The sequence below is a fragment of the Abrus precatorius genome, unplaced genomic scaffold (genome assembly GCF_003935025.1).
Source record: "Abrus precatorius isolate BTA unplaced genomic scaffold, Abrus_2018 Scaffold10, whole genome shotgun sequence".
In the NCBI taxonomy this organism is placed as follows: Eukaryota; Viridiplantae; Streptophyta; class Magnoliopsida; order Fabales; family Fabaceae; genus Abrus; species Abrus precatorius.
Window position 1 is genome coordinate 8606012 of NW_020874292.1, and position 16082 is coordinate 8622093.

At 31.2% G+C, this 16082-nt stretch overlaps 1 protein-coding gene and 1 long non-coding RNA gene across 2 annotated transcripts; one reads left to right on the top strand and one right to left on the bottom strand.

The window, feature by feature from the left end:
* Nucleotides 1-1475: 1475 nt before the first annotated feature.
* LOC113850884 (WAT1-related protein At1g70260) lies at nucleotides 1476-3989 on the top strand. The gene is made up of 7 exons (XM_027481409.1): nucleotides 1476-1675; nucleotides 1807-1869; nucleotides 2095-2211; nucleotides 2756-2996; nucleotides 3104-3262; nucleotides 3430-3581; nucleotides 3736-3989. The coding sequence occupies exons 1-7, from the start codon at nucleotides 1476-1478 to the stop codon at nucleotides 3878-3880; spliced, it is 1077 nt and encodes a 358-aa protein (XP_027337210.1). The 3' UTR covers nucleotides 3881-3989.
* A 1666-nt stretch (nucleotides 3990-5655) lies between these two features.
* LOC113853036 lies at nucleotides 5656-5917 on the bottom strand. Its single transcript, XR_003502480.1, has 2 exons — nucleotides 5777-5917; nucleotides 5656-5689 (listed from the first exon to the last, which is right to left on the bottom strand). It is a non-coding gene; the product is annotated as an uncharacterized LOC113853036 (long non-coding RNA).
* Nucleotides 5918-16082: the final 10165 nt, after the last annotated feature.

The following is a 16082-nucleotide window of genomic DNA, read 5'->3' on the forward strand; positions in this document are numbered from 1 at the left end:
TAAAGTTATATAAATGGTTTGTTTGGCACAAGAAGAAACTTATAAGTGCATTATACTATTCCATTCATCGCTGCGTATGTTGTTTCCAAACGAAGTATTATGTGCATTTATTTTTCTTTTTTAGACCGAATGATATAAATATTATCTGTTCCTTGTTAGTAGATAAGCAATATGATGCATTTTCTTTATTTAAACTCCCATTCCCAATAACCCAATTTTATACTCATTGACCACTTTTAAAAAAATAAAATTCAAATCTTTAGTGCTACCACATTGTGGATAATAGTGAATAAAATGTTTCTGTGAGGGCCTCCATTACTCCAGACTAAAATTTCTGTCTTCAATTAAAAAAGAAGAAGAGAAATTCAATAAAAATAAAATAAATTCAGTCCTCTCCTAAAACAGAAATTTTCCTTTCTTTTTGGTTTTTGGGTCAATAGCAACCTTTCTATTTTTTGGTCAACAGCAACCTTTCAAATTGTGAGGGACCAACAGTAACTATGCTATGGGCTGAGTTTGTTAGTTTCCTTTAACATTCTATTGACTGTGTCAGCCTGATTACATATTCGGCTTCAGGCCCACCAACAAGACAAGTGCATAAGAAGTGACTATAAGTCTATAATGATCTTGTGTTGACCAAATAAAAAAAAATAAAAAAACACACTGTGTTTGATTCAACTCGATTTTGACAAACTGGGAAGATTCACACAAAAATTCCACAGAATAATATTTTCTTCAGATTCTAATTAGGTCTTTCTTAATCATACGCAAATGGGTAGGTTATATCAATATCAATTAAAAAAATCCTCTAATGGTAGGGCCACAGAAGATGTGTGCCACTAATGCATTCGCTAACATACTAGAAAGCCTTCACCTATTGGCTATTCATATATTATACCTTGGTTAATTAACTTCATAAGATTGGCTATAATATGCCAAAGAGTATTCAACATTAACCCATGGTTAAGTAAAAAATGACAAATTAAGACCAAAAAAGAAAAGTGGACAAATAAACAGGGAACGGGTACACAAGATGTCAAGATACACCCAAAAAAGAAAACAGTTGCAATAATTTAAAACTCCATGAGACGTCATCTTGGGTCCCTTGTTCAAGAGCTTGGGACACCCGAGTTGCAACTTCTCCTCCAAAGTAGCTTCCCCTTTTTGTGAAGGGTTACACTGACACACTTGCATGGCCCCCATATACTCTCTTTCATTTCTCTTTGCTTCTTTATATTTAGAGCATAAACAAGTTCTTCAATTCCAACCCAAAGAAGAGAGGGTGAAGTGGGTGGTGCTTGTGCAAGCTCTAATTAATTGGGGTGCCACACACACACATAGATACAAAGCATATACTCAAACTCTCTCTCTCTTTCTCTCTAAAGCTATAAATATAATAAAGAAGAGATTGCTATTTATATACCACCATTAACATATTAGTACTTTGTAAGTGAGAGCAAAAGAAGGAAAAAGCAATGGAGGCTAAGACTATGATGTTTGAAGTGCTACCATTCATAGTCATGGTGATTATGGAAGGGTGCGCCATAGAACTAACCATTTTTGCAAAAACTGCAATAACTAATGGAATGAGCCCATTTGTGTTCATTGTTTATACAAATGCTCTGGCCACTATAATACTGTTTCCTTGTTCCTTTTTATTACACCAAGAGGACAGGTCTCTGTCTTCCTCTTTTCTTCTCTTTTTGTGTGTTCATATGTTGTACCTAGCTATAGCTACCTGCGTGAAATTGTTTGCATGGAGGATTTGTTTTGGTTCTGATCTTCAAAATCATCTCTTCTGTACAGAAAGGAGAGGCCACGTTTTACTCTCTCGTTGTTTATGCGATTTTTGCTCCTTGGTTTTACAGGGTACATATACTCTCTCCTCTCTTTCTCTCCCTGTTGAGGGCCTTCGAATAATAATTGAATCAAAATTGTAACCCATTTTTATGTCCTTCAAACATAGTAGGCCTCATAGTTCAAGATTCTATTGATTGCTACTTGCTAGGCCTATCAAGTGTTGAAGTTGGTAAATAGCTAAATAATGGTAGTATTCATATCTGTAACTTTCTTTTACATCGATGGATTTTGCAGGATAACCATGACTCAGACCTTTTTATTCCTGGGTCTAAGCTATAGTTCGCCAATACTTGTATGTGCCATGGGCCACTTGATCCCAACATTTAATTTTCTGATCTCTCTCGTTCTCAGGTTCCTCAAAACTTTCAGTGATTCCCTTGTTTATATTTCTTCATTTTGACCATCATGTCCATTTTTCATGTATTGTTGGGAGGGATCCACAAAACATGCAAGAGATGAGGGAAAAGTAAATAAATTTATTTTTAGTCTCTCTGTAAAATTATTAAAATTAAAATTAAATATTTAATTAAATTTTATTCATTTTTCATCTTTACAAAATAAAAAAAAAACATATATATTTTCCTAATTAAGAACTAAATATTATTACTTATGTTAAATATTAAAGTTAAAAATAAATAAAATTTCATCAAAAACTAAAATATAATTTTAATATTATTTTACAGAGACTAAAAATATATTTAACTATAAATTTTAACATACATAAATTATATTAGTAAATTACAAGATTCTAAAATTTTTATATATAAAAATTTCAGAATCTACATATACATTTAACAGAATTGGGGGGGGGGGGGGGGGGGGGGCAGGGTCCACATGTAACTACTCCTCTAGATCCGTCTCTGGCCATGTATTTAATTTGTACTGTTATTTTCAGGAAGACAGAGTGGAAATTGAGAAGCCCTGCTACCCTAGTCAAAATGATTGGTATGATTGTATCGATAATGGGAGCAGTGCTAGTTGAATTTTTCAAAGGACCACTAATAAGACCCTCTTCTCACCACCTTCGACACACTAAGCAACTTTTTGTCTTCTCCTCAGCGCCAGAGTTTTGGGTTCTTGGTGGCATTTTGCTTGCTGCAGCTTCCTTCTCAGTTGCAATTTGGAACTTCATTCAAGTACCTTTTTTTAACCCCTTTTCATATTTCTTCCTATGATTAAAATCAATTTCTCCTTTTGAATCTTTGTGGTGATTCAAGTTTGTCCTTTTTATTCACACTATTAGAAAGAAACTGTTCAGCAATATCCAGAACCAATGAAGGTGGTTTCTTATTATAGCTTACTTGGGACTATCCTTAGTGCAATGGTCTCATGTATAGTGGAGAGGGACACAAATGCTTGGAAGTTAAAATGTAACATGGAGCTCATTCTTGTTGTTATGACTGTAAGTACTAAGTATCGACATTCTTTAATATCGATTAATGTATATAATAAATGAATCAATAATCTATAAGTTTTTATTATATACTTCTAGACAAATATTAAAAAAATTCTTATGATCAAATAATGGCAAAACATACATATGCTGATTAGAAATATGTAACACTGTAGGCATTAATTGGGGGTGTGATTCGTCCCAGTATTCAAGTTTGGTTCAGTCGAATGAAGGGTCCACTTTATGTGACACTTTTCAAACCCTTTGGTATTGCCTTTGCCACTACTTTTGGAGTTTGCTTCTTTCCCAACAGTCTTCATTATGGAAGGTACTTAGATTCTGTTTCACTTGTTGATCATAAATAGATTTTTCGTATATCATATTTTTTGGAGTAATTATTATTCCTGCAAATTTTGGTTCTCTTGATATGTTCATATCTCGTATATAATGTTATTTTTATTTACAAAATAAAAAATGTGCAGTGTGATTGGAGCAACTATAATTGGAATGGGGTATTATACACTAATGTATGGACAAATCAAAGGAGATGAAGAGAAAAGCTGTGACGAAAGCACAGATTCTTTGGACACTAAGATTCCTCTTTTGCAAGAAAAGATTGAAGTGTAAATAAAGTTTCAAAAATCATTGAAGCAGAAGAATTAACTTATTTTTCAGAATCTTTCTCTTCCAAATTGATTGTGATATAATTCTCTTCCATGATAATAATACTTTAATTATAATCAACTGAAACTTTGTATAAATCATTAGAAGCATACCAAAAAAAAGAAAAGAAAAAAGGGTGGAATTTGAGATTTTTTATTTTTTGTAAGAAGAAATTCTAAACTGTATACATGATACATGTATCTTGTTGCTGTGTTGTTATTTAATCCACAAATTTATTGTGGTAAGATTCAAATATCCAATCATAAGTCATAGTTAAAAAAGAACCATTAAATCTGCCACTGCCACAAATTCATTTGAAAAATCATGCACAGTATGAGTGTTTGGCGATGGAAACATCAAATCAGTACACGCTTTGCTTTCCTTGATACAATTGTGACGAACTTTCTTTCGGTCGGGCAATAATAGCCAAAATTAATCTTTCCAACAAAAATTTTAAATGTAAATTACAATATATGACGTTTTCATATCAAAATAGAAGTTTTATAAAACCCAAATTATCAACGCCAACAATACTCAGACTAAAATATGGATTTAATTAAAAGAATCATATGTCTGCGAGTGATCAGGAGCATACGTTGCGTATAAAATTTGTCTAGATCAATTTATTTAATAATCAATGCATTAGTTTTTCTAAATCTTTATTTATAGTACACTTATTTTTTATATTTTAATTACGAAGTGTAAATTGTTTATTAACTTAACCTGTACAGGTTTTTGTTCATGAATTTGCAACAAACATTAGACGAAATTCGTCAGTCTCACACTTGATATAACCGCGGGAATTGATGTCAGCCATTTACCGGCGAGTGTCTCTTTCATTTGCTGATGGAGGAAGATAATTTATACAATTTTTTATACCGCTCACCAAACAAAGTCCATTTGGATTACAATTTCACGTCACAATCTACTGGTATTTTTCTAACTCGTATGTGCAACACCAAAGGTTGTTAAATTGTTAAAATGCTATCTTCTCATCCTGGATGTTGACGCTTTGGATTGGCTCTTTCCGCAGGGCAAATCCCCATCACTTGCACTTCCTTCCACAAGACTATCATGAACATCAGAAAATTCCGTGTTCCATGAACGCAGGGGAACAAGGTAACTATCATCCTTGACTTGGTGTTTCTCCTCCGCTCCTCATCATGGCGTTTCACATTTTCTGATATCTGGTGAAAGGTTTTGTTTATCTTTGCAATACCCCTTTCAACAGGTTTTACCACATGTGAAACTGTAAATTTCAATTCATCGACAATCTGAAATAAGCCAGCAGAAACAGCACAGATGAGTATGACAAAGAGATATAACTGAAAATTCAAAGGTTTAATACATTCAAGTGTTCATATCTTACAATTTCACCACTTCCTAGGACTACATCACAAACATTATGGGTAAACTTCATACGCCTCTCTCTCTCTCTCTCTCTCTCTCTTCATGTCGACCCAGCCGCATTCTAGTAGTGCATTCAGAGTCTCGAACCTCAGCAGGATCAGGGGGTGAAGTTGGCATAACCAAAAACATATATCTCTCTTCATCCTGACCCATGTATATCTGGCAATATCAATAGCTTTGCTTTGGACCTACAAAAGTAGGTTGTTTCTTTATGATGCTGAAGTTAGCATAACCAAATACATGTAAGTGAGCAACACTGGCAAGATCGATAACTTTGCTTTCAACTGACAGAATATCAGTCATTTCTCTGATAGGAACAAGCGTTATTGTTTGGCCAAATATATTGCGCTGACCTTTGCAAGCCTGAAAACAAATGCAAAATATATATAAAAAAATCACAATTCTATCCATAAAGATTTGTATTATTTATTACAACAGACATGACAATACCTCTCTAACATGGGCCTCTTTATCTGCGTCCACATATATATAATTTTTTAGATGATCAAGAGCAATAGCTGATCTGATTTGCAATTCAGACCCCTTATCTATGTACTTTTGCATGAGGCAAACAGCTGTTTCTCGCTCACGACCAATCTAGTGAAAATAAACCAAAGAATATTAATATGGCATGCTTCTATATCCACAGCTTTGGATCATAGCGCACATTTGACCATCCACAGCTTTGGATCTCTCACAGATGGCAAAAGAGCTTGTTGTTCAACATCAGTAGTTTCTTCATCATAATCTGTTAGCCGTCTTCTATATCTTTCCTGGATGCTTCTGGCCATAGCTTCGAGATCTTCATGATCTTCTTGGTGATGTGGCAGCATACGGCTACTATGCATCCTTCTACCATCATCTTGGGGTAGATCAGCTCCACCCTCAACAATGAAGTCTGCATGTTTCAACAGTTGTTAACATATCTACATAAATAACTGATGTATTTTACCACAAAGTAGCTGAGAGCCTCATATACATTAATAATAGACATGTTGAAGGGCAGAGATAGAGAAAAACAAACTAATCCATACAATCTGAATTTGCCTCTAAAATTATAGAAAACAATAAGAAAAGTGAAAAACGCACCATCTTCGCCTTCCTCCTCTTCATCACTATCGACCCCAGCCTCATCCTCGAAAAAATTGGAAGCAGAAACCTTCTTATACTGACGCCTGCGACCACCTCGGCCATTGAAATCCTCATCATCGTCATCCTCTTCCTCCTCGTCCTCGTCAACCTCCTCGACATCATCGTCGATGAAACCAGACCTCCGCTTCCTGCGGCCACTGCGTCCAGCGTCCTTTATTATCCTCTTCCTCCTCCTCCACTTCCTCGTCGAAGTCGGCAACCTGCTCCTCCTCGTCGTCGTCGCGGCCCATTCCTCGGTGACTCATGCTGCAAATCCTAAACTTCTGATGCAAGTGTTGCTGCAGGAGTCAATTTGGCGAACACAAGTCCCCTCGCTCAACCTATTATATAGTACAGAAGGCTTTCTTAAAACCAGTATCATTTTTATTAATTATTTTATTTAAAACTAATAAAAATATATATTTTAAAAATAAAAGAATCTATTAACTTAAAATCAACCAAAATTTAAATTTATAAATATTCATTAATTTTTGTTTAAGTTTATAAATTACTTTTCTATTTAAAAAATTTTATAATATTAATTATCATATGTCTACAATTTTTATGATAATAATATTATATTTATTTATTTTTAACACATTAAATTTTATTTAAATAAATTATTTTAAGTATTTTTATAATAATTGACTTAATAAAGTTAGTTACCATTATTTTTTATTGTCAATTTTGTATTTCTACTATAATTTTAAAAATTTATTGAACACGTAATTTTTTTTAAAATAATTTTATAAAAATAAATAAATAAACATATTTTTATATAATAATTAATAAATATTTTTTATTTTTAATAAAAGTTTGTTTGTTATTTTTATTAAATTATTTTATTTAAAAATATATTTTAAAAAATAGTTTTTATTAATTTTGTTTAATCAAATAATTTTAATTTAAAATTAAATTATAATAAATTAAAATAAGTCAAATTTTAAATTTTTAAATATTTATTAATTTTTGTTAAGTTCGTAAATTACTTTTTTTTATGAATTTGATAACATTACATATCATCTCCATATAATTTTTATGATAATAATATTAAATTTTATTTAAATAAACTATTTTAAATATTTTGATAATTTGATAACAAATTACTTAATAAATTTAATTTATTATTTTTTGTGATTCTATTATGACTTTAAAAATATTTATTGAACATTTGTTGTTATTAAGATAATTTTATAAAAATAAATAAATAAAATATAATAATATAAAAAATTAAAATATAAATTTTTTTTATGATTATAGTAAAATAAAATTATAAAATAATATGTTAACTCATATTATTTTTTTTGTAATATTTTTTTTAATGAGCATTATATGAACAGTCCATAATACTGGTTGAATAGTAATTAGTAATTGTGAATAATAACTTTTCAATCTAATTATAACTAAAGCTCTTGATACTAATTGACAATAATTATAATCTGTGTTGCCAAACTAAATGATTTTAAATTAAATTTCATAATAAAAATAAAATTATTAGGGTGCATAAAGGAATTAAAATAAAAAAATATTAATAAACTGAAAATAAAATAGAGATAAAAAATGACATCATAATCACAAAATTTATAAGTCAAGAAACAATCATTATAAGAGTTTTGACTTTTTGATAAGATAAAAAAAATTTGACTCACTCAAAAACCTAGAGTCAGACAATTGTTCAATATCAAATTATATTCAAAACTAATTAAAAGTATATTTACAAGAAGTTATATATGTATAGTGCTTGTAAATCATACTAACACAAACTCTAATAGACTTCTTGTATTAATAAACCTAAATTCAAATAAACTAATTAAAATAACAAATTTTTATCTTAAATAAAAACTTAATATAAGTAATAATTAATATTAAAATAACTAAAAAAATATAAAAATTAAATCTTAATGAAATTCATTGATGTTTAAGTTTTATAAGCATATGTAATTGACTATTTTAATCTCTGTCAATTCTAAATTAAACTCACTTTTAAATAAGACAACAACTATTTATTTTAAGTCTTCATTTATTATCTTTTTTTTTTTGCCCTTGTCATTAGTTCTTAAAGTCATTCTAATATCTTCAATATGCGTTTTTTAATTATCATCATCTCTTTTACAAGAAAAGATTGAAATGTAAATAAAGCTTCAAAGAATTCACCTATTGTCCATAATCTTCCTCTTCCAAATTGATTGTGATAGCATGTACTTTAATTATACTCAACTGTAACTTTGTATAAATCATGAGAAGCATACAGAAAAGGAAAAAAAAAAGGTGGAATTTGAGAATTTAAAATGTAGATTAAAATAAATGACGTTAACTTATCAAAATAAAAGTTCTATAAAACCCAAATTATCAACGCCAACAATGCTAGACTAAAATATAGATTTAATTAAGAGAATTGTATAGTGTCTGCGTGTGTGATCAAGGGCATACCTTACGTACAAAATTTGTCTAGACCAAATTATTTAATAATCGATGCATTAGTTTGTCTAAATCTTTATTTATATTACACTTATTTTTTTATATTTTAATTACGAAGTGTAAATTGTTTACTAACTTAACCTGTACAGCATTTTATTTCTACTTTGGATGAATCCGTCTTATAACAAATTTTGGCTAATTTATTATATAGTTAAATTTTTTTAACTCTTACAATTTATTTTAATTTTGGTTTATTCTTTATATTATAAAAAAAATTAATGTTTGATCTTCATAATTTTACAAGTTTAGATTTTTGTCGTTACAATTTTATGGTGTTTGTTTTAGTTTTTATAATTATATTTTATCGAGATTTGGGTCCATTCAGTATGTTAGATGTTAGTCCAAATGATTGTCACTTGTGAAGTATATGTTTGGGTATATTACTTAGTGGAGACCAAAACCAAAATTTTTAAAATTAAAAAAAAAAGACTTTTAAAATATAGGAAATACAACCAAAATTAATATAATATATAGAAACTAAAAATGTTTTTATCTTTCGAAATTTGTAGAGGAAAGAGTGCTTTTATAAAAGGTGTTCTCAAAATAACTTCATTTTTTAAATTTTTTACAAGGAGCAAGTTTGTTTCAATCTTGAGTCCTTGATTTTCAATCACAGCTTTAAAAAGTTTGTAATTAATTTTAAGCTTCGAACCACTAGCAGTGCTGAGTTTTTCAGAAGTTTTTTCAAAATATTTTGTAGGAATTAATCCTTCTAAAATACAATTTGAATCAGCACCTGTATCAAAGAGGACTAAAGTTTCAAGAACAAAGTCATCAATAACGATTTTGATATTAATGTAAAATTTTTGTATTTTGACCTTGTTGATCAAACACATAAAGGTTTCTTCTAGGTTACCAAAATCGACCTTTACAGAATTATTATCTTCAGGAAATTCTTCTTTCTCAATATCAGATTCATCATCTAATTGGAAAAGAATAACTTGATGAATTTGTTGTTGATCTTTGATTTCCCTGATCTCTTTCTTGAGATTGTTAATCTCAATTTGGAGATCCTGAATAATAGTAGGTTTAATGTTAGAATTCTTTTCTAGTCTTTTAAAAATATTTGTAATATCAAATTTATTTGCGGTAAAATACTCTCTCGGTTTAGGTCTATGTTCTAAAACCTCTTTGAATTTATTTAGAAATTCTTTTCTTTCTTGGGGATCAGAAATAGAACTTATTGCATCAAAAAGAAGATCTTGTTCTTTTGTCAAAACATTGATTTCTGGAGTATCATCACTGTCAGAAGAGAAAACTTGATCATCGTTTTGGATTTGGTTAACATCTTCCTCAGATTCTTTGACAGAATCTTCATCAGAGGATTCAATAAGGAGATTGTTAATTTGGTCTTCTATGGAAGGCTCAAGATTAAGACTGCTAATTTTCTTTTTTAACCTACAGTATTTGCTGATATGGCCAGGTTTTCCACAATTGTAATATGTTACGCTTGTTCTAGGTTTCTTGGGAATATTGGTGGGGATGACATTTTCCCCTTGCTTCTTGGGAATGAGTTTTCTATTGTACTTACATTTGTAAGGCTTCTTATAAGGTTCAACAGCCTCTTTCTTGGGGGCATGTTTTTTCTTTTTGGTGGAGCAAGATGGAAGACAGGCTTAATGGCTACTTGAACACATCCTATGTGGAGGTATTTGTATTTACGCTTGTGCTCATTGATGGAAGATTTGGACAGGAGATGAAATTCTTCTCCTAGGTCTTTTCCTAAAGGAATGTTATTTTCAACAGTCTTAATAATGTAATCAAAATTATTTTTCTTGGAATGTTCTTCAGGAACATATAATGTATCATGAGGGATTTCTGGAATGGTCCAGTCATCCATGCTTTGGTTGATCTCTTTGAAGCGAACTTCTTCGTCGAAGAGGTTATGTTTGTGTGTAATCTCAAGAGTTTGTTTCTCCTGTTCATTAAAAAGATTGTTTTTGGTTGAAGAGGAAAAAGATGAACTAGAGACAGAACGAAAAGAGATGCGGGAGAAAGAACGCAAAAGTTTGGACATCATAAATATACTTCTGGCACATCACCTTCATCTGGTTTCGTAACAATATATCTGTTAATTATTTATAACTTATTCAACTAGATCTGGTTATTTGTGGACTTTTTTTTTTTTTTTTACATTTACAAATTTTGAAATTCTTTTACCATAGCCACCAGCTTCTTATGTTCTTTGTTCCTTTTGAATACAGCATCGTCAAATTAGCCTTACTGCCCTTTCTCCACACGGGTCTTACTGCTACAGTCCTATTCAAAAGAACTAAGAACTGCTGTACTTCCAGTAAAGGATTTTCATAAAAATAAAGAACTGTACAAAAGTAATATTTCAGAACCAGTAGGAATATAACTGTTGATTATTTGTAACTATGTTCTTCTGGATCTGGACTTTAATATTCTTTATGAAATTTCTGTAACCATGGTTTATAGGCTGGATAGCTGACAGACCCTTCGGGTGAGACTTGTAATAATAGTTGTCCCTGTGTGTAACAACGCCACGAACTAATGGTTCTGAAATATTGCTTTTGTACAGTTCTTTATTTTTATGAAAATCCTTTACTGGAATTACAGCAGTTCTTAGTTCTTTTGAATAGGGCTGTAGCAGTAAGACCCGTGTGGAGAAAGGGCAATAAGGCTAATAATTTTACTAAACAACTCATTCTTGTTATCCTCGTTCACCCGGATTTTTTCTTTCTGCCTGAGTTCTAAGATTTTTTGTTTGGCTTTGGCACTAATCTTAAAAGGTTTAAACAGATTGTTTATAAAAACCAGATTTTTCTTTCGAAAGATTTCCAAAACTGATTCAGAACATCATTTTAAAACAGATTCTGTTTTAGCTATCAATCCCATCAACAATTGGAAAAATTCTTCCAAACTTTATTATAATAGAGCCACTGCTCCTGATCTTATTTTAGAAGAAAAATAAGATTTTATTCAAAGTTTCAATTTTAATGATATTTATATTTGGAATATTGATAGATTATCTGAATATAATATCATTGCCAAACTCCAAAACATGTCGGTTGTCGTCATGGGCTATTTTACTAATCAAAATATGCCTGAAGACACCATTGTTTATATTCTTGTAGCTGGTTTTACCAGCTAACTCAAAGGATAGTGGGATAATTATCTCACTGAAGCTGATAGAGAAAACATCCTCTCTGCAGTAAAAATTGATGATAAGAAAAAAACTATTGTCAGTGACAATAAGCGTCTTCCTGATGCAGTGTATACGTTGTTATACACAATATCCCAACACTTCCTGGGTGATCCTTCTCTTTAGAGAGAAAGATCAGGTGAACTCCTTTCTAACCTCAGGTGTGATTCCTTAGAACATTTCAAATGGTATAAAGATACCTTCATGTCTAGAGTCTTAACCAGAGAAGATTGCAACTAAGCCTATTGGAAAGAAAAATATCTTGATGGGCTTCCCAAAGCTTTCAGAGATCTTATTAGAAACAAACTCCGAAGTCATTCTCCTACTGGAGAGATCAATTATGACAGTTATGACTATGGTCAGCTTACTGCCATTATTATTCATAACGGTATTAAGGCTTGCCAGAAGGATAAACTCCAGAAGCAGCTTGCCAAAGAAAAGTCTTTTAGATGACCATATTCTTGACTCTCTGTTCCTCAATGTCTGCTTTTATGGGTTAAACATGAAAGAGGGATCTATTCCCGCAGCCTTAATCTATAGGATTCAGTACAAGGCCATGAACTCCTGTGCTTCTCGGGTTCTTCTCAAACCTCAAAGAGGCGAGACTACTTTGTTTATCACTGATATGACAAAGGCTAATGTCTCTCTTCCTAGAATTATCAAGTGGGATGAAGTTTCCCTTCTTGAAAAGTGGTCCTAGATAAGGCTTCGCCTTGTGTCCCTAGACCTGCTCCTCAAATTGAAAACATTTCTCAGGACAATTCTGGGAAAGTTGAAATAACCTTTGATAGGAGAAACTCCTTCTCTTCCAGAGTCGATGCTTACAGCGGTCGATCTAGTTTTGCTTCCGCTAGGAGGTCATTCTCTTACATGTCTCAATCGACTAGATCGAAAATTTCCAGATCTATTAACCATGATCCTTCCATAAACCTACAGGGTTTAGATACTTCTTCTAGGATTCCTAGAAATGTTTACCAGACTTCTGAAAAAGAAGAAGATCATCAGAGTATCCAATCTCCAACCTACTCTTCCTTAAATGAGTCTTATGATGTTATCTCATAAATTCATTATTGATAAGGAAACCCTTTGGAAAGATTTCTACTCTGAGGAACGGAAACCTCAAAGAGAGTGGTTCTTTCAGAAGCATAGGGGAAAAGACAGGTCAGATATCCAAGAGAAATTTTATCAATTTCTCAAAAAAATCAAACAGAATATTCCATTCTTTGATTGGTATCATGCATATACCATTCATAATAACATAGATTATCCTTGGCAAGAGGATGTTATTAGTACCTCCTCTGCTAATGTCATATCCTGGCAGATCAAAGATGGACAAATTGTTCAAAGTGAACTGTCACCCACTACTCAATACCAATTACCTAATTTGAAAGACAAGGGCGGTAACCCTGTTACTGCTACTCCTTTTAAATTTAAGAACGCAGAAGAGTCTATCACTCCTAATGATATCCAAGGCCTCATGGAACAGGCTAATTATACCAATAAGTTTCTTCAGGTTCTAAGAGAAAAAATCTCTGTTAATCCTGTCAAACCCAAAGTTGAAGAAATGGCTTTCTTCCCTTCTCCCTCTACTAGATCTGTGCCGGTTATACTGCCGTTCTAGTTTCTTATGTTTTAATACATCATTTTACATTCTGCATTTTACTTTTTTACATTTCATTTAGTAGTCCTGCTACTGCCAACCTGCCGAAGCAGATTGTGATTTTGATTTGTTTAAAGTCAGGGCCAGCCTGACTCTGCCGCCTCTAGATGTCCCTCCCCTAGAAGGGGTAGTTGCCTTTCTAGGCATCTTACTTATCCTGTAAATATTCACGGGTAAGGTAGTGAGGAAGAGAATTTGAAGTGCCTTTGAGATATTCGATATCAAAATCAAAAATACTTAAAATTGTTTGTCATCTAGCAAAGATTTGTTTTGAGGCAAGGTTTTTTACATCCTTTTGTAAAATTTCTTTAGCAGACTTGCAGTCTACTCTAATAAGAAATTTTTGGTTTAGTAAATCAGATTGAAATTTTGAAACACATAAAACAATTGCCAAAACTTCCTTTTTAACAGTTGAATAATTCTATTGTGCAGAATTCCAATGTTTTGAATATATGCAATGATATGCTCATGTGACTAAATTCTCTGTTTGAAGATACCCCCGTAACCTATGTCCGAGGCATCAGTTTCAACAATTTTAAAAGCTTGAGGAATGGGAAGATATAAGCAATTTATCTTCCTGACTCTCTTTTTGATTTCTTTGACGACATTGGTATGAACATCAGTCCAAGAAGGATGATTTTTCTTAAGCCTATCATGTAAAGGTTTAATGATATTGTTTAGGTGAGGAATAAAATCACCTACATAATTGAGACATCCTAAAACCCTTTGTAATTGGGTTTTATCTATGATTCTATCTGAAAATTTATCAGCAAATTCAATAGACCTGCTGATATGAATGATAGTTCCTTGGTGGATATTGTGACCAAGGAATCTAATATTGGTTTGATAGAGATTAATTTTTGTCTTGGAAACAGCAAGTCCGTTTTGTTTGATGACATTGATAAAAACATTTATGTGTTTGAAATGTTGATCAATGGATTGGGAAAAAATTAAGACATCATCGATATAGACAATGACAAACTTTGAATAAGGATTGAAGATGTCATTCATAATTTTCTGAAATTCAGACGGTGCATTTTTTAAACCAAAAGGCATAACATTCCATTCGTAATGCCCAAAGGGGACAGTGAAGGCAGTCTTGTACCTATCATTTTCACAAATTTGGATTTGCCAAAATCCAGATTTCATATCAAATTTTGAAAAGATCTTAGCAGAGTTTAGTATGTTAAGAAGGTCTTTTTTTGTTGGGGATAGGATGCCTAATCCACTGAAGGGCTTGGTTAAGAGGTTTGTAATTGATAACAAGCCTGGGAGTGCCTCTCTCAATTTCTGCCGGTTTATTAACATAAAAGGCAGAACACGACCAAGGACTCTTATTTTTTCTAATAAGATTTTTGTCTAAGAGATCTTTGATCTCTTTCTGACAATAATGAAGGAGTTCTTCATTCATCTGAATAGGTCTAGCCTTAGTGGGAATCTGGCTATCCTTAAAACCTGACTCATAAGGAAGACTAACAATATATTTTTCCTACTCCAGAAGGCGCTAGGTAGGTTAGAACATATAGAGGATTGGATGCTTTTTAAAAGGGATTGGATCTTCTTCTAAAGTGAAGGATTCTGTAATTGTTTTTCAATGTTAGCAAAAGAAACTTCTTCTTTCAGAAAATTAATTTGATTGATTTTATTTTGAATGACGTTGATATTTTTTGTAAATGGTTTGTTGGAAAATTTGAAAATTATTTGCTTTTCTAAATGATAAGTGGAAATACCATCTTTCATATATATATATATATATATATAAGAAGGATTTTCTTATATCACGTAAGTTTAAAAACTCTTACACTTAAATTTTAGTTTTTTATTTAATTTAAATCTAACATGATATAATTTATGATTTCACTAGACGTTAGATTTAAGTTAAATAAAATATTTATATTAGATGTAAGAATTTTTAAACTTATGTTAATGTAAAAAAATTCTTTCATATATATATATATATATATAATAACCAACTAGCATTATTTATGTCCAAATCAACAAGTTGAAAAAAGATAAAAATATGAAGTAAATAACCAAAAATAGTACAAATCTAGCATGATAGAACTAGTTCGTGGTTATATATTTGACAACTTAGTCACTTTTCTTTCTTCTGCTCCAGATTTAACTCTCAACTTATCAGCATTTCATGTATTATATTACATATAAAATAAAGATTAAAATTTATAATTATTTTTATACAGTATTATCATTAATGTTTTAAATATTTAACACAATTATATTAAATAAAATTTAAATTTAAAACTATTGATATTTACTTAAAATTGCAGTTTAAGTTAAAACAACTACCTGATAATTAATTT

What these genes read in the sequence shown, in the direction of transcription:
- LOC113850884 (XM_027481409.1), top strand. Translation starts at nt 1,476, where the DNA reads ATGGAGGCTAAGACTATGATGTTTGAAGTGCTACCATTCATAGTCATG. An exon ending in TTGCTCCTTGGTTTTACAGG is followed by an intron (nt 1,870 to 2,094) that starts GTACATATACTC and finishes TGGATTTTGCAG; the next exon opens with GATAACCATGACTCAGACCT. An exon ending in TCATTCTTGTTGTTATGACT is followed by an intron (nt 3,263 to 3,429) that starts GTAAGTACTAAG and finishes GTAACACTGTAG; the next exon opens with GCATTAATTGGGGGTGTGAT.